Source organism: Capricornis sumatraensis, chromosome 3 (genome assembly GCF_032405125.1).
Source record: "Capricornis sumatraensis isolate serow.1 chromosome 3, serow.2, whole genome shotgun sequence".
In the NCBI taxonomy this organism is placed as follows: domain Eukaryota; kingdom Metazoa; phylum Chordata; class Mammalia; order Artiodactyla; family Bovidae; genus Capricornis; species Capricornis sumatraensis.
The window spans coordinates 5898591-5910044 of NC_091071.1; the positions used below are offsets into that span (position 1 = coordinate 5898591).

General features: G+C 48.7%; 1 protein-coding gene across 1 annotated transcript; it reads right to left on the bottom strand.

The window, feature by feature from the left end:
• Positions 1–1330: 1330 nt before the first annotated feature.
• Positions 1331–6817, bottom strand: LOC138075643 (NXPE family member 3-like). The gene is made up of 5 exons (XM_068967545.1): positions 6746–6817; positions 5194–5918; positions 2839–2912; positions 2521–2733; positions 1331–1863 (listed from the first exon to the last, which is right to left on the bottom strand). The coding sequence occupies exons 1-5, from the start codon at positions 6815–6817 to the stop codon at positions 1331–1333; spliced, it is 1617 nt and encodes a 538-aa protein (XP_068823646.1).
• Between the last annotated feature and the right edge of the window lie 4637 nt (positions 6818–11454).

The following is an 11454-nucleotide window of genomic DNA, read 5'->3' on the forward strand; positions in this document are numbered from 1 at the left end:
ACGATGCTTAACTTTGGAAATGTAATTTTCCCTAATGTAATTAATTCTTGTTTATGATTCATGAACTGTTCCTTAATTTTCTGCTGCAATGCGATTCTGTACCATTCGTGTAACAAGCAGAAAACCTCCTAGCTATCCTGTGTGCATAGAGACTTTCAATAAATATTTCTGTGGTCAGTTTCATTTGCTTTGCCCAGGATTCGTTGGTTGACTGGCGATGCCTTGATTCATCACAGGGCAGATTCTCAGGAAGCTTTGATCATCCTTAATCAGATTCACACTGGGGCTATATGGACGCAGTGGCTCCACAGCAGAAATTTTAGTGAATGTAGGGGACTTCCCTGATGGTGCAGTGGTTAAGGCTCTGCGCTTCCACTGCTGGGGATGTGGGTTTGAGCCCTGGTCATGGAACTAAGATCTGGAGAAGGAAATGGTAACCCACTCCAGTATTCTTGCCTAGAGGAGCCTGTAGGCTACAGTCCATGGGGTCACAAAGAGTCAGACAGGACTGAGCGACTTCACTTTCACTTTGACGGAATTAAGATATCACATGCTGTGTGACCTAGCCAAAAAGACTTTTTTTAGTGAATTTACATTTGGGCTTAGTTGGGATCCATTTCTATTTCTTTCTCTAATATTATAAAATGCCTAGACTTTAATGCTTAGGCAGGGAATGGGAGCCAGCACACCCTAGGGATTCTTCTGTAACCTGATTCTTCAATATTTCATCCATATCTATTAGAAAACAGCGGCTGTATGGTTCACTGGAGCAACAAGGGTTATCAACACATTATCTATGGATTCCCTGTAAGGAAAACAGCGTTCATCTTTCACCTGAGCATATCAGTTCACTCTCTGGATGGCAATCAAAGATTTCCTTGTTCATTTTTTGGTACTTTTTCAGTTTTTCTACAAAGAGCATATGTTACTATTTACAGTTAGGAGATATATTTTATTTTACAAATCAATATATAAAAGTCTTTATATAGAGAGTCAGGCTTTCCACTTGGGTGGCCTCTGGTAACTGAAATGGAACCCATCTCCTATCTTTGCAAGGCTCCTTGACACTCTAAACAGAAAGCCCCAAACGGACTGTCACAGTGCTCATGCTCACTGATGGAGCAGGCGCGGCTTCTGCCCCCGGACTCTCATCCCCTGCACACGGCTTTTCACGTGGGGACAGAAGCTCTTAAGACGCATTGGAGGACTGCCAGGCTTCCTGCATTGAAAGGTGGTGAGAGAAGACATACCGACAGCTGAGGGGAAGGGCTTCCAGGCTTGATCATCGTACCAGTTTCTTCATCCACAGCCCCAGGACCGGCAGGAGCGCTCAGGTGGGGCAGACATGGGAGAGCAGGAAGTCCACCTCGTTTCGGACAATGCACCTCCCCGGGTGGATGCTGTCAGGCAGGGCCAGGCTGGAGGTCATTTCCCAAGCGTCCACAAAGGCCACACGGAGGTCAACAAAGGCAGCTCGGAGGAGCCGGTTCACCTGGAGGGTGAACCAGTCGCTGCCATACACGGACTTGTAGCCGGTGTTGGCCAGTTTGATGACCACCAGGGTGCCGGGCTCCCGGGCCAGCAGCGCAGCCACAGCAGCCCGGACCCCTGCCAGTCGTTGCACGAAGATGGACGGAGGGAAGGTGGTGAAGTGGGCACCCAGGCTCAGCACCACCACAGTGTGGGGGCCCCCAGCCAGGCCCCCCAGTTCCCGGACCACGGAGTGCAGGGCAGCCACAGGGGTGCGAAGAGAACGCAGGGGCCAGCTGTGCGTGCGCCAGTGCAGCACTATGGCCCGGGTGGTGTCCACGGCCATCAGCGGCCCCGTGTGATACGTGGCATGTAGATCCACCGGCTTCAGGGCTGCACGGAGGACAAGAGAGGAGGCTTAGGGGTGAATACAAGACCCTGCACCATCCTCCTGGATGGAATGCTAATGATAGCCCCCACTTCCCAGGACATAAACCTTCTCCCCCCAAGCTCTAGGGCTGCCCCCGGCTCAAGTTTTCAGGGTTGCCAAGGATTTCCCTATTATCCATCCAAATTCCTATTCAGTTTGCTTTTAATTCTCTGGTGTTTAATTCCTTATGTTGGTTGCCTTTCTCCTGAAACCTTCCTTTCTTGCCTCCTGTCACACTACATCATCCCACTTTTTCCCTCCCTTTCGGGTCAGAACACACAGCTGAGTGAACACACTGGGTCTCCAGACCTTCTGGCCTGGCCTGAGCCTAGTCACCACTGGGAAAGTGCATAAACTGGGCAACCAGAATCTCTAGCTTGAGGCCAGTCTTTAGGATGAATCCAAGTGGGAGTGCTCAGTCAGAAAGCAGAGAGGGACAAGACACTGCAAAGAAAGGAGATGGTTCCCAAAGAAAAGTCAATGGCACAAAATGCTCCAGGGGGCCGGGGAGCCCAAGAGCTAGGACTGGGTCCTCAGACTTGGTAGCCAGGAAGTCCCTGGCAGCATTCTAGCTCAGGGACAGCAGACCAGTGCTGCCCTGCCCCCTCGCGGGTGCTCACCGGGCACGGTGTCTCGCAGGTACTCCCACCACTGCCGGACCGTGGAGTCCCCCATCATGTGGACGACGTGGCCAGCCAGGCAGCGCAGGATGCTGTCTGCGGTGGAGAAGGAGCGGCTGGAGCAGGAGAGTGAGTGCCACACATTTTGGTGGTAGAATCCAGAGGGCCTCGGGGCTGGGATCCCAGGGCGGCAGGGTTGCGCAGGTGACAGGACTGTAAGCCATTGTTCAGCAGTGAAACAATCAGTGAGAACACAGGAGGTTAAGGCCACGACCCTGAATCAGGGCTGCCCTTCCTGCCAGCCCCGGGGCCACTCACCCAGACTTCTGTTGTTCTCCTGGGCCACCCAGACTGGAGGAATGCCCTGAGGGAGGGTCTTGTTTGTCACATTCCTGGAGAGAAACCGGTGGGCAGAGGGGAGTGTGTGATGAGAAGGAATCCTGGACTGAGGTGAAGGAGGGGTCCTTGGAGGAAAGGAAGTTTTCAAGGGTGAAGGTCATCTGTCCAGTGTCAGGGCTCCTGGGACACAGCGCGTTAGGGCCCTGGGGAGGGACTGGAAGCTGGAGGTCAGACATTTCAGGACCTCAGGGATTGCATCCGTGCAGAAAGCAGAATTATTTTAAAATGTACCCTGGGGATTTCCCTGGTGGTCCAGTGGCTAAGACTCCACGCTGCTCTCAGTGCAGGGGGCTCAGGTTCGATCCCCGGTCATGCTGCAACTGACGATCCCATATGCTGCAACTAAGACCCAGCGCAGCCAAATACGTAAATACTTTTTAAAAGGTTGTTGTAAAGAAAACACCTGACCTTGGGGTTGCAAATCCATGTCCACTACACACTCATGCGTGTGTGGTTGCCCGTTGAATGGCTGTCTTCGATGGGCCCAGTGTTGGCTCCTGAGGGACAGGGCCCCGCTGCCCTGCTCTCCTGCCCAGGACCCCCAGGACCCTGGACAGTGTCTGGTACAGAGGCGGTTTCAGGGGAGCCGCTCAAAAGCAGCAAATGCCTGAGAGCAGGTTCTCAGAGCCGACAGGGCCTGCTGTGCTGTCTCTGATCTAAGCACACAGCATACAGCAACTTATTTGAACCTCACCACAACTCGACAGGGGAGGAACTAAAGTTATCCTCCTCTACCCGTGAGAGGCTGGAGGTGCAGACAGGTTAAGTAGCTTGCCAGAGATCCCACGAACAGAAGCTGGAGTATAGTAACAGGTGGAGCGGGAATTTGAACCCAGGCAGTCTCACTCCAGAGATGGCTGGTCTTTACCTCAAAAGACATCCTGAGATGGCTCCTGTATTGAATCTTAGACTTATTTCCAACTGATCAATGCAAAAAAGGATGTGTGGTTATTTTCTTCTGACCAAAGGGAGTACAAAATTTGGTTTGGAACGAACCAGGTTTCCTGGTGCGGAATCCTAAATGCTGTGGTTGGTGGTGGTTTAGTCGCTAAGTCGTATCCGACTCTTGTGACCCCATGGACTGTGGCCCACCAGGCTCCTCTGTCCATGGGATTTTCCAGGCAAGAATACTGGAGTGGATTGCCATTTCCTTCTCCAGGGGATCTTCCCAACCCAGGAGTTGAACCCAAGTCTCCTGCATTGCAGGCAGATTCTTTACCAACTGAGCTATGAGGGAAGTCCCTAAATGCTGTGGGAAGTCACTAATCAATGCAGAGAGCCTCTGGCGATGGGTGTCTGGTGGAGCTGGCGCCTCGGGGGTCTCCAGCTCAGCTGCTTCAGTGCTTCAAGCCCACCCGCCTCTCCCGTCCTCATAGAGCCAGTGGGAACCTCCACGCTCCCTGGGCCTCAGAGCTGCACCTCCTCCCACCTGCCCACCTCCACCTCTCCCACAGCTCCTTCTCCCCCCTCCGCCTCCAGAGTGGGTGTCCCTCCCCATCTGCCCCGCCCCCAACCATCCTCTGGGACCCTGTTTTTGCCTCCTTCCCCTACTGTCTCTCCCAGAGACCAGACGCCCAGCTGCTCCTATCTTCAAAAATGCTTCTTTCCTCTCTGGGGTCTCTCTAGCCCAGTCCCAGCCTCGGATCCCAGGGGCAGAAGCCAGTCCAGTTTCACTGTCTCCTCCCCATCACTCCCAGTCTTGCCTGTCCCAATCGTCCCCTGGGACTGAGGACGATTTGCAGCTTTGATTTCACTTGGTTTCTAGGCTGCAGCCTCTGCTCCACTCTCACTCAGTGGGCTCACATCCATCCCCCCTGCTCCCTGACCACACCTGCTGGTAATTTTCAATGGACACCTCTCCCTGCAGGCCATCAGCACGGCAGAGGGGCCAGGACACTGCTCTGTGGCAGGAGATCTGCAGGTCTCCTTCAAGCTTCAGCTCACCTGTCACCTGCTCTGACCATCCTACACCAGGTGGGGTACCCTGTTCCGTATCCTTAGACCCCTTACCCCTCAGTGCATGCTGAAGTTAAGCGCTCACTCCAGTGCATGTTTTAAAAGGTCCTGTGTTCCCTCACTGAAAACTAAAGGGCAGGGATGCCAACCATTACATAAAAGTTTTCAGCACTTAGCATCAGACCTGGTATATAGTAGGTTCTCGCAAATATATTTAATAGAAGTGAGTAGATGAATGATAAGGGTACGGACTCAGGCAGAATGACCACAGGGACTGGATTCAGGGGTCAGACATCCGGATGACACTGGGTCTCCTACCGTGCCAGCAGGGCCTCCTCATGTGGTGTGGTCACGTTCCAGTAGCGTCCACTTGAATGTCCTACCAGTGAGTCACAGGGCAGGGTCGGAGGTCGAGCACAGAACCAGAGCTCACCTGAATCTTCATCCCTGTAGTGACAGGTGCCCTCTTCCTCCCCAATTAACAGGGGGTTAACATTGCAAGTCACAGTTTCTTCGTATCCCGTGGGCCCCCGGAAATAGCCCGTGAAATCAACCGTGGCCCATTGGTCTCTCCAGATCCCCCGCAGAACCCCAACTGCCTCACTGGAGTGGATCAGCCGCACTTGCACCTGGGCCTGCCCAGCCCAGAGCAGGGGGAGCGTCAGCAGGTACGTGCCATTCTCCAGGTCCGTGACATCTCCGGGGACACCTGCCTTCAGGTCAGGACCCAGCAGCTGTGCCCGAAACAGATCCCCACCGTGGGCCTTGGGCCTGCCCTGGTGGTCTCGGGCGATGAGGATGGCCTCCAGGGAGCCTCCCAGGGTGTAGCTGGTCTGAGCAGGACTCCTCAGGTGGTAGGTGGAAGTCTGGGGGCTGGTGGAAGCCAGAAGGTCCCCCCCATCTCCTGGGGTCAGAGGCCAGTGCAGAAGATGGGTCAGGCCTGAGAACCCCTGGGGGAGAGAGCCAGAAGACTTGTGGGCAGGGCGGGGCCCTGGCGGCAGAGGGACGGCGCGGTCAGGCCAGGAAACCCTGATGTAGAAGATCTGTGGGCAGAGAAAGAGGAGCCCGTCAGTGCCTTGTGTCTCTTCTCCTTCTGGGAAGAAGTTCTCAGTTCACCAGACTTAGTGCCTGGTGGTCTCAGGCAGAAGTCCCACCTGCCCTGCCTCATGCTGCTCTGACCCGAAGCTGGTGTCTGAGCCACTATCACACACATCTGCAGACACCACCTTGTGTTTATTTTGTATTTTTTAATAATTTTTATTGAAGTCTAGTTGATTTACAATGTTATATTAGTTTCAGATGTACAGCATGGTGATTCTATATATTTATAGATTATACTCCATTTAAAGTTATTATAGGGACTTCCCTCGTGGTCCAGTGACTAAAGACTGCACTCCCGATTCAGGGGGCCTGGGTTCAATCCCTGGTCAGGGAACTAGATCCCACATGCTGCAACTAGGAGTTCACATACCTGTGATTAAAAGATCCTGCATGCTGCAACAAAGATTCAAGATCCTGCTTTTAGGGGGACATTAGGATTTGTTAAAAAAAGAATGCAAAGGAAAAGATGACATGTAAAGGCTGTGATGAAGGAGAGGAAAATGGACTAATCTGAAAAGCATGTAAGAATATTAGAAACTTATTTGAAGCTTTTTGAAATGATTAGGGAACAGTAGAGAGGAAGATAACACCAGAGATAAACCCTCTTCTACAAAGAAAGATGTGACACAGAGAAATAACACGTTACTCCAACACTGGAAAATTCAAAAGCAGAAAAGCATACGTGTTAGTTAGGAATTGCTTTTGGCTGGTAGTAACAGATACTATAGGACTTCAGTGGTGTGAGCAAAGAAGGGCTTACTTTTCTCACAGTGAGTGTCCGGTTCAGTTTCTTAAGGAAGTCAGGGCAAGGTCTCTGTGATTCTCTTGGCATTTCACTCATGGTCCCAAGAAGACTGCTGGAGCACCAGCCATCATATTTACTTTTGGAGCAGCAGGAAGAGGAAAAGCAGAGCACCAAAATAGCTTTCAAAATCCCACCCAACAACTTTTGTTTGTAAATCATTGGCCCCCTTGTGCCTGCGAAGGAGTCTGGATGTAGGGCCCTCCCCCTTTTCTCTGCTGCTAAGGAAGAATGGGAGCATATCTCTAAATGCTAAAATGAGGCAAAAGCCGTGAAGCTACAAGATGTACTTTAGAGATCTGCTGAAAGTGAAATCAGTGGGGGCTGAGAGAGAAACTACAGCCAGGAGGCATGTTTCACGTGACAAAGCAATGCTCTGTCACGTGAAACATCGAAGAGAAGAAGAGGCCACAGCCTTTGAACCGGGCACAGAGGATGCCTACACACAAGGTACGGTAATATATTTGTCTCTGTCGCGCTATTTGCAGAACCCACACCTTACGCAGCATGGACCATGGAAGTTGATGGGGAACAGGAAATCAAAATATTTTAAACAGACATGACAGTAGGGGACGATGGGCCCCTCAAGTGATCTGATGATGAGGGTTTTGTTAATGCACATTTCCACATTTTTCAAAAAGAAAGGAATATCCCACACCCCATTCTCTTGTGAAGGAGGCAGCACACAGATGTGGGTTTCCTCTACGACTGTACACTCAGGAAACCATCACTCTCATTTCCAATGACATTTATTCATTTATTTGATGGCGCTGGGTCTTTGTTGCTGCACTCAGGCTTTCTCTAGTCGTGGCGAACAGCGGCTACTCTTCACTGCGGTGCACAGGCTTCTCGTCGCGGCGGTTTCCCTTGTTGCGGTGCACAGGCTTCTCGTCGTGGCGGTTTCTCTTGCTGCGGAGCACAGGCTCTGGGTGCACAGGCTTCATCAGTTGCAGCACACGGGCTTCAGTAGTTTCGACTTGGGGACTCTACAACATGGGCTCAGTAGGAGTGGCGCATTGGCTTTAGCTGCCCGCAGCACGTAGGATCTCTCTGACCAGGGATCGAACCCGTGTTCCCTGTACTGACAGGTGGATTCTTACCCACTGCACCCCCAGGGAAGTCCTCCCAGTGAAATTTAGGTTCATAGGTTGTAGGCGTTGGACAACCAGTGCAGGCCGACTGGTGATCGGATGAGGCTGAACCTGAGAAGCTTTTCTCTTCTTTGCTCCTCACCTGGCTTCAGCTCCCTCTGAAGTTCAGCTTCCCTCTTTGGCAAAACCAGAGACTGGGTTGTGATAAATACTGGGCTCTGGGAACATTGTTTTCTGGGCTAACTGCTCAGAGGGATTAGAATTTGCTATCATTCTCTGACTTCGCGCAGTGTGGGCCTGGTGCAATGATGATTGCAGAGTCCTGCCGATTGCAGCTCGTTCTTGTCCTTCTCTCTCTTGCTCCATCTCTGAACCCTCAGGGCTGGTGTACGTGAGACCATGATTCTCTAAGTGTGTCTCTTGTGTGGATCCAGGCTCTCCTGCAGGCAGGTTTGGAGCAGAACGTAGCCACAGGTGACACATTATTATCATGTAATATATTATTATTGGTCTCACTCAGTCATGGCATCCACATCCCACACTTTCCCAATCTTCGCAGGAGTTTCTGAGTTCCAATAAGGCATAAGGAGGGGTCTGATGAGAAATACCAGGGCCAGCTTTCACTCACCTAATAAGAAGGACCAATGAAGCTGGAACTATATTATTTCCACCTAGGATGTGGATTCAGTGGGTAGCAATGCATCAACCTTCTCAAGATAAGAAGGGAAAGGCCATTTCAAACCTGGTTTCTCCTCCACTGCCCACATGCTTCTGGTGCTGGGTGTCAGGAAACATACATGTTGTGATGGGACCTCTGGCTGTCTCTTCAGCTCATGATGCTGAGTTGGCACTGTGTGGCATAGGAGAGTTCCTGGAAGCTGTTCCTATACTGAGACGTTTAGCTGTAACTGAACTATACACAGGAATGACTGAAAATCATGTTAAGTCAAAACTAAATATTCCTCAACTCAAATTCCCCTTATCAGGCTCTAAAAAAAAATGCCTGTGACCACTCCAACATCATCTGACACGGGGGAAGTTGTAATGGAAAGATACATAACCTTAACAGAACAAGGTTAAAATATTTTACTGTTGTAAATTTTACAAAAACACATTGACACATAGTGCCTTTCCCAGGGCCTCAGAAGGGGTCTTTGCAAGGGAAGGACTCTGAACCATGAGCCTCTTGGCAAATATGCCTCAGGTTGTAATCACAGCAATGCCAACTCTGCCCCCAGCTGACTGCGATGTGATATACTATAATTTACAAGATGACGTCTCAATTTCAGAGATGTTCAAATGTGAACTGATTTTAGAATTGATCAATGAAATGTGATGTTCGTCTTAGAATTGATTAAATATGGTATTTGCAACATATATTATAACCAAAGGACTCCAAAAATAGGAAGGATGGTCACAAGTCAACATGGAAAAATAGGTCAATAGAAAAATATGCACAGTGTATGAATAGACAAGGTAGAGAAACCGAACTATAAAAATAAAATAAACATCAGGAAAAAAATGCTCAACTATGTTATACGATCTAGGAATAGTTTAGCTGCAAATTAAAGAAACTCCCACACACAGTGACTTAAGAATGATGGTCTTATTTTTCTCACATGACAAGATGTCCGAAATAGAACATCAAGGGTTAAGCATATTTATTAATTCTAGGAGTCTTTTGGTAGGTTTCTTGGGGTTTTCTATGTAGAAAATATTTTCCATGAATAGAAAGTTTTATTACTTCCTTCCCAAATTCTATATTTTTTTTCCCCTTGCCTTATTGCACTGGCTAAGACTTCTAGTTTCAGCATTACGTGAACCGTGAACTTCCAGATGTTCAAGCTGGTTTTAGAAAAGGCAGAAGAACCAGAGATCAAATTGCCAACATCCACTGGATCATCGAAAAAGCAAGAGAGTTCCAGAAAAACATCTACTTCTGCTTTATTGACTATGCCAAAGCCACTGACTGTGTGGATCACAATAAACTGTGGAAAATTCTGAAAGAGACGGGAATACCAGACCACCTGACCTGCCTCTTGAGAAACCTATATGCAGGTCAGAAAGCAACATTTAGAACTGGACATGGAACAACAGACTGGTTTCAAATAGGAAAAAGAGTACGTCAAGGCTGTATATTGTCACCTTGATTATTTAACTTCTATGCAGAGTACATCATGAGAAACGCTGGGCTGGAAGAAGCACAAGCTGGAATCAAGATTGCCAGGAGAAATATCAATAACCTCAGATATGCAGATGACACCACTCTTATGGCAGAAAGTGAAGAGGAACTAAAAAGCCTCTTGATGAAAGTGAAAGAGGAGAGTGAAAAAGTTGGCTTAAAGCTCAACATTCAGAAAACGAAGATCGTGGCATCCGGTCCCATCACTTCATGGGAAATAGATGGGGAAACAGTGGAAACAGCATCAGACTTTATTTTTGGGGCTCCAAAATCACTGCAGATGGTGACTGCAGCCATGAAATTAAAAGACGCTTACTCCTTGGAAGGAAAGTTGTGACCAACCTAGATAGCATATTCAAAAGCAGAGACATTACTTTGCCAACAAAGGTCTGTCTAGTCAAGGCTATGGTTTTTCCAGTGGTCATGTATGGATGTGAGAGTTGGACTGTGAAGAAGGGTGAGTGCTGAAGAATTGATGCTTTTGAACTGTGGTGTTGGAGAAGACTCTTGAGAGTCCCTTGGACTGCAAGGAGATCCAACCAGTCCATTCTGAAGGAGATCAGCCCTGGGATTTCTTTGGAAGGAATGATGCTAAAGCTGAAACTCCAGTACTTTGGCCACCTCATGTGAAGAGTTGACTCATTGGAAAAGACCCTGATGCTGGGAGGGATTGGGGGCAGGAGGAGAAGGGGATGACCGAGGATGAGATGGCTGGATGGCATCACGGACTTGATGGACATGAATCTGAGTGAACTCCGGGAGTTGGTGATGGACAGGGAGGCCTGGCGTGCTGAGATTCGTGGGGTCGCAAAGAGTCGGACACGACTGAGCGACTGAACTGAACTGAACTGAAGTGAAGACTTCTAGTACAACATTGAAGGGAAGTTTTGAGAGCAGACATCCTTGCTGTGTTCCTGATCTTTGGGGAAAGCTTTCAGTCTTTCACTATTAAGAATGATTAAGTAGATTCCTTCTATTATCTTAAGTATAGTCCCTTCTATTTATAGTTTGCTAAGATTTTTAATCATGAATAGATGTTGAGATTCATCAAATGCTTTTTCTGTGTCTATTGAGATGATTATTTGTTTTTAATATGGTGGAATATACTTAAAATCCCTGTTGATGTTTGAATGTTGCATCAGCCCTGTACACCTAGGGTAAACCACTTGATAATGATGTATTCTCTCTGGAAGATTTTTAAACTACAAATTCAATTCCCACAATAGATACAGGACTATTCATGAATTATATTTCTTTTTGAGTCATTTTTATTTTTTGTCTTTCAAGAAATTTGTTAACTGCATCAAAGATTTATAATTTGTTGGCTTATATTTGTTCATAGTATCTCATTATTATCTTAACATCTGTAAGATATGTATTGATGACACCTCTTGCATTCCTGA

What these genes read in the sequence shown, in the direction of transcription:
- LOC138075643 (XM_068967545.1), bottom strand. Translation starts at nt 6,817, where the DNA reads ATGAGTGAAATGCCAAGAGAATCACAGAGACCTTGCCCTGACTTCCTT. An exon ending in AACTGAACCGGACACTCACT is followed by an intron (nt 5,919 to 6,745) that starts GTGAGAAAAGTA and finishes CTCTGCCCACAG; the next exon opens with ATCTTCTACATCAGGGTTTC. An exon ending in CCTGCGAGACACCGTGCCCG is followed by an intron (nt 1,864 to 2,520) that starts GTGAGCACCCGC and finishes TCCTCCGTGCAG; the next exon opens with CCCTGAAGCCGGTGGATCTA.